The following is a 4,359-nucleotide window of genomic DNA, read 5'->3' on the forward strand; positions in this document are numbered from 1 at the left end:
GTGACACCAGAGATCTAAGGTAAATGAGACAACTCACTTCTTCATCTCGGAGAACACAATGAAAGTAAAGTTGCAACCCTGAGATCAAACAGGGTTTGATTAAACCATATATATATATTGAATACATGTATGTTAGCTTATTAAATTCCCACAGGATGATAACGTGTTTCACACAAATAATGCATGATAGAACTAAAGTATATATAAAATAAACTTTGAAATGGCTTGATAATTTTAGCTGTCTCTGAGAGTGGAGAAATTGTGTTGAAATCACTATTACCTTGAAATGAACTTCTGAATCTATTGTCTACTCTTTTGTTGTTGTTTTTTTTTAAAGATTGTATTTATTTGACAGAGAGAGACACAGCAAGAGAAGGAACACAAGCGGGGGAGTGGGAGAGGGAGAAGCAGGCTTCCCACGGAGCAGGGAGCCCGGATGTGGGGCTTGATCCCAGGACTCTGGGATCATGACCCTAGCTTAAGGCAGATGCCCATCGACTGAGCCACCCAGGCGCCCCTATTGTCTACTCTTTAGACTTGATTTACATTTCAAAATGACTCTTCAGATAGACTATGATAGCAGCACTCATCATCTCCTTAACCAATTTAGGTGCATTTTCTGAAACATTTCCAACTCTTATATTATTGAAGTCTATGGAATTTAGAATTACATACTGATTTACAATTACAGTTCCACAGTGTTCTATCAAACCGCCAAAAATATTTGGTTTATATTGTAGTTTGTTTCCCACCATATAATTTTTGTCACATTTGTCACATGTTTCATCATTACGGTTTGGTTTTAGTTTTTATGTATTGTCTTTCTAAACTTTTTATTTAAAGTTTTTATCACATAAAATATTTGAAGTTTCATCAAATTAAAACTATTAAAGAAAACATATTCAGAAAATTCCAGCTTTGGTCTCTGTTCCCCTCAACCTATTCACTCATTTTGCCCTGGAGGCAACCATTTTTTAAAAATCCTTCCATTGTAATATACAGAAAAGTATATAGATTAGATAGATGATAGAGATAATGACAGATGGATGATATAGATGAAATGAGTTGATATAGCTATATACTCCTATTCTCTTCCTCTATCTCATTAAACAAAATGTTGAGTACTATACAAACTCTCTCGTACCTGTACAAATGCCTTTTGGAGATTATTCTATCGCAGGATGTTATTTTTCCTTCCAGCTGCATAGTATTTCATTGTTTGTATGGACATCAGAGATTCATAATTTCCCCTTTCTTTCCCAGCACTGCTTCTGATTTCTGCTAAGATAATATCTATCTGGGATGTTCCTGTAGACAGTAAGTTGACACCCAATCTGGAAGGGTCAGAAATGCATCTTTTCCCCTAGAGTTGTGGCTTTGTCCTGATGGTCTGAGACTTAGTTATGGGAAAGGCTGCATACCAAGCCAAAGTGTCAGCATGCCACTGAGTTTATCTGAGAGACAGAAAAGGGTGGAAGTATAGATAGAGCCCACCATCAGTATAATGAAAGGGGTTTACTCAGGTTTAGATACTTTCTTATAAAAAAAAACAGGGAATGGGGCACCTGGCTGGCTCAGTCAACGGAACATTCAACTCCTGATCTCAGGGTTATGAGTTCATGCCCCACATTGGGTGTGGAGCCTATTTAAAAACTAGAAAGAAATAAAAATATAAAAATAGAATTAAAAATCATGGACAGGGGCACCTGGGTGGCTCAGTCAGTTAAATGTCTGCCCTCAGCTCAGGTCATGATCCCAGAGTCCTGGGATCGAGTCCCACATGGGGCTCCCTGCTTAGCAGGGAATCTGTTTCTCCCTCTCACTCTCCTCTGTGCTCTCCCTCTCTCTCTCAGGTAAATACATAAAATAAAATCTTTAAAAAAAATCCGGACAAGGAGACAAAAGAATGTGATTATAAAAATTCTGAGGGCATCATATCCTTACACGTTACTTGCATTTCTGATATTTTTGTCCCCTTTCCTTATCCTGTGGTGCAAAGGGACTTGTGTGTTTGTCTTTGAGAACACAGAGCGGTAGGACACCACTATCATATGTGTCATTAAGGGCTTCCTCTTAGATCCAGAAAACATGCCTAATTACAGAACGCATAAAGCCCAAGAATAAACAGGGAATGAAGCAAGGATACTTTCCATGATCCACATCTGAACAAAATTCTGGATTATAAATAAAAACCATTATTTTATTGTGATGGAATCATCCTTTTCTTTTTATTTTAAACTTCTTTTCCTTGAAACTATATGAAGCAGATGATTTTCACCCCATGTTTATTTGAGAAAAGCTTATAAGGACAAGTGAGCAGAAGGTGAGTTCCCATGCAAGGGAGGCAGGAAGGGCTGCGTAGAAGGGGACCAGGAGAGAATGCAGATGAGGTACTGAAGTCACACTGGGGTTTCCAGGTCAAAGACGGGGCAGAGGGAGCCACAGGGAGGACAGGTGCTGCAGGGTCACTGAAGCCGGGCCAACCCGATCTGAGAAAGCATTGTATTTGTGGAGCAATGAGAGCTGGAAGCCTTTCACTCTGTGAAGAAGCTGGGAAGGAAGGTTCTTCCTGGAGTATCGCCATCTGCACATCAGCTCAGGAGTCCTGCAGAGAAAGAGCAGAGTGTTGTTTCCAGACCCATCTCTCCAAGCAGCCTCTTCTCCCATCTTCCAGGGCCTGGAGTGAAAGCACTGCAGTAAGAAGAACATATTCTTAGGTCTCCCTGAGCCAAAGCTATTCTACAACACGGGCTTTCTACAAATGGAGAGAAGAAGCTTCAGTGTAAATTGCCTGATGAGAAGTTGGATCCAAAGTCTTTCCCATTATTTGTGTCTTTCACCTTTACCACCTGTTCCAGGATAACCAAATCTATATCTAAAGGGGATGAAACAAAATTACCTGTTGGCTGAAGTCCAGAGTGTCCTGGGAAAGAGAAGGGAAAATGTATACTTAGCAGATACGGAGGTAAATCTGTCCCCACACAGGAGGTTCCAGCCCCAGACCGGCCTCCTTAGATTTCTCTAACAGCACGACCCACATCACATGATTCCAGGGTGGAGAAGAAAGTGACAGATGTGACCCATGAAGTTTCTGTCCATAAATCCAGTGTGATTTCATTAGCTTTACTGGCTCTTCCTTCAATTGGCCCAAGATCTCAACCCAAGATCTCCATGCTTGTTAACCTGTCTCTTATCTCTATAGGCCATAACCTCTTATGCTGTAACACAGTAACCATGGACTGCTGATTTCTGGATTCCTAGGAAATGTGAGGTCAAATTGGGAAAGAAAGGCTTCATACAGGGCCACTGGTGCACAAAGAGATTATTTGATCAAAGCTGTATTTCTCCCCCATGGGGTCTCTGGGGAGTCTCAGCTACCAACAGGTGCCTTACCCTTCTGATTCCGGAAGTAGATGAACAGCCCCACCACGAGGAAGAGCAGACCCAGAACAAAGCCTCCGATTCCACTCAGCATCTTGCTCTGTGCAGACTCAGACTGTGCCCCTGAGGGAAGAAGCAGTTTTAATGATTTTTACCCCAAATCCAACTTCTCTGATGGAGACTCTGGGATTGAGAATTTTGAGAATGAGGAAGGAAGGCTGCCCTAAAGAAGCAGAATAATTGGCAATTTCTGGAAAAGAAATTTAAAATCACATTGAGTAGATATAAAGTTTAGGCACTGAACTTTTTAAATATCACAGCTCTGACAAATCCACTACTTCAACATCTATGGATGAGGAAGCTCGGACTCCATGAAGTTCAACTAACTTGTGCAGCATGACAGAGCTAATAGAAAGAATCGAAGATTGGATTCTCTTCATGTCAGGAAGGTCCCTACAATGTAGAGGATGTGCCTCTTCTTAGATCACAATGAACAACTCAGAGCAACAGTGCCCGAAGCACAAGCCCAGCCCAAGGCGGGAGACTGGTGCCCAGTGTGAAGACGGGACCGTGACCTGTGAGCTATGTAAAATGTCAAAACATGGACAACCGCTTTTCTGCCTGCCAGGCATAACTGCCTCTCCAAGGAATGTAGGATCTGTAGAAATGATCACAGGATATCTAGAAACTACCAGAGGATTTCTATGACAGCTTATCACTCGGCTACCCCCAGTGACCCATGCTGAAGAGAAGAGAACATGGAGCAAATGAAAACATGGTGTAAGGAGAGAGAACCCTGACACTCAGGAAAAGCAAAGTCCCCTCCTTGGTGGGTGAGGAACTTAGGAGGTCAGAAAACTTCTCACTCCATTCCACGGTGACAAGGCTCATCAAGCTTGGGTGCTCCACTTGGCAGGTATAGACCTCTCCACTCTGAGGAACTGTCTCCAGCATCACCAGGGTCTGGAAGGTCCAGTC

At 42.1% G+C, this 4,359-nt stretch overlaps 1 protein-coding gene across 1 annotated transcript; it reads right to left on the reverse strand.

The window, feature by feature from the left end:
* Positions 1 to 2,268: 2,268 nt before the first annotated feature.
* LOC102741082 (DLA class II histocompatibility antigen, DR-1 beta chain) lies at positions 2,269 to 4,353 on the reverse strand. The gene is made up of 4 exons (XM_081810015.1): positions 4,248 to 4,353; positions 3,394 to 3,504; positions 2,900 to 2,923; positions 2,269 to 2,605 (listed from the first exon to the last, which is right to left on the reverse strand). The coding sequence occupies exons 1-4, from the start codon at positions 4,333 to 4,335 to the stop codon at positions 2,592 to 2,594; spliced, it is 237 nt and encodes a 78-aa protein (XP_081666141.1). The 5' UTR covers positions 4,336 to 4,353; the 3' UTR covers positions 2,269 to 2,591.
* Positions 4,354 to 4,359: the final 6 nt, after the last annotated feature.

Source organism: Leptonychotes weddellii, unplaced genomic scaffold, assembly GCF_054177405.1.
Source record: "Leptonychotes weddellii isolate Sample4059 unplaced genomic scaffold, ASM5417740v2 HiC_scaffold_16870, whole genome shotgun sequence".
Lineage (NCBI taxonomy): Eukaryota > Metazoa > Chordata > Mammalia > Carnivora > Phocidae > Leptonychotes > Leptonychotes weddellii.

Bases quoted from the DNA above. Each gene is read 5' to 3' on its own strand.
- LOC102741082 (XM_081810015.1), bottom strand. From the start codon at position 4,335: ATGCTGGAGACAGTTCCTCAGAGTGGAGAGGTCTATACCTGCCAAGTG. The intron at 3,505-4,247 runs GTGAGAAGTTTT...TTCTTCCCTCAG, and splicing joins CCTTGTCACCGTGGAATGGA to GGGCACAGTCTGAGTCTGCA. The intron at 2,924-3,393 runs GTAAGGCACCTG...TCTCTTTCCCAG, and splicing joins CTACTTCCGGAATCAGAAGG to GACACTCTGGACTTCAGCCA.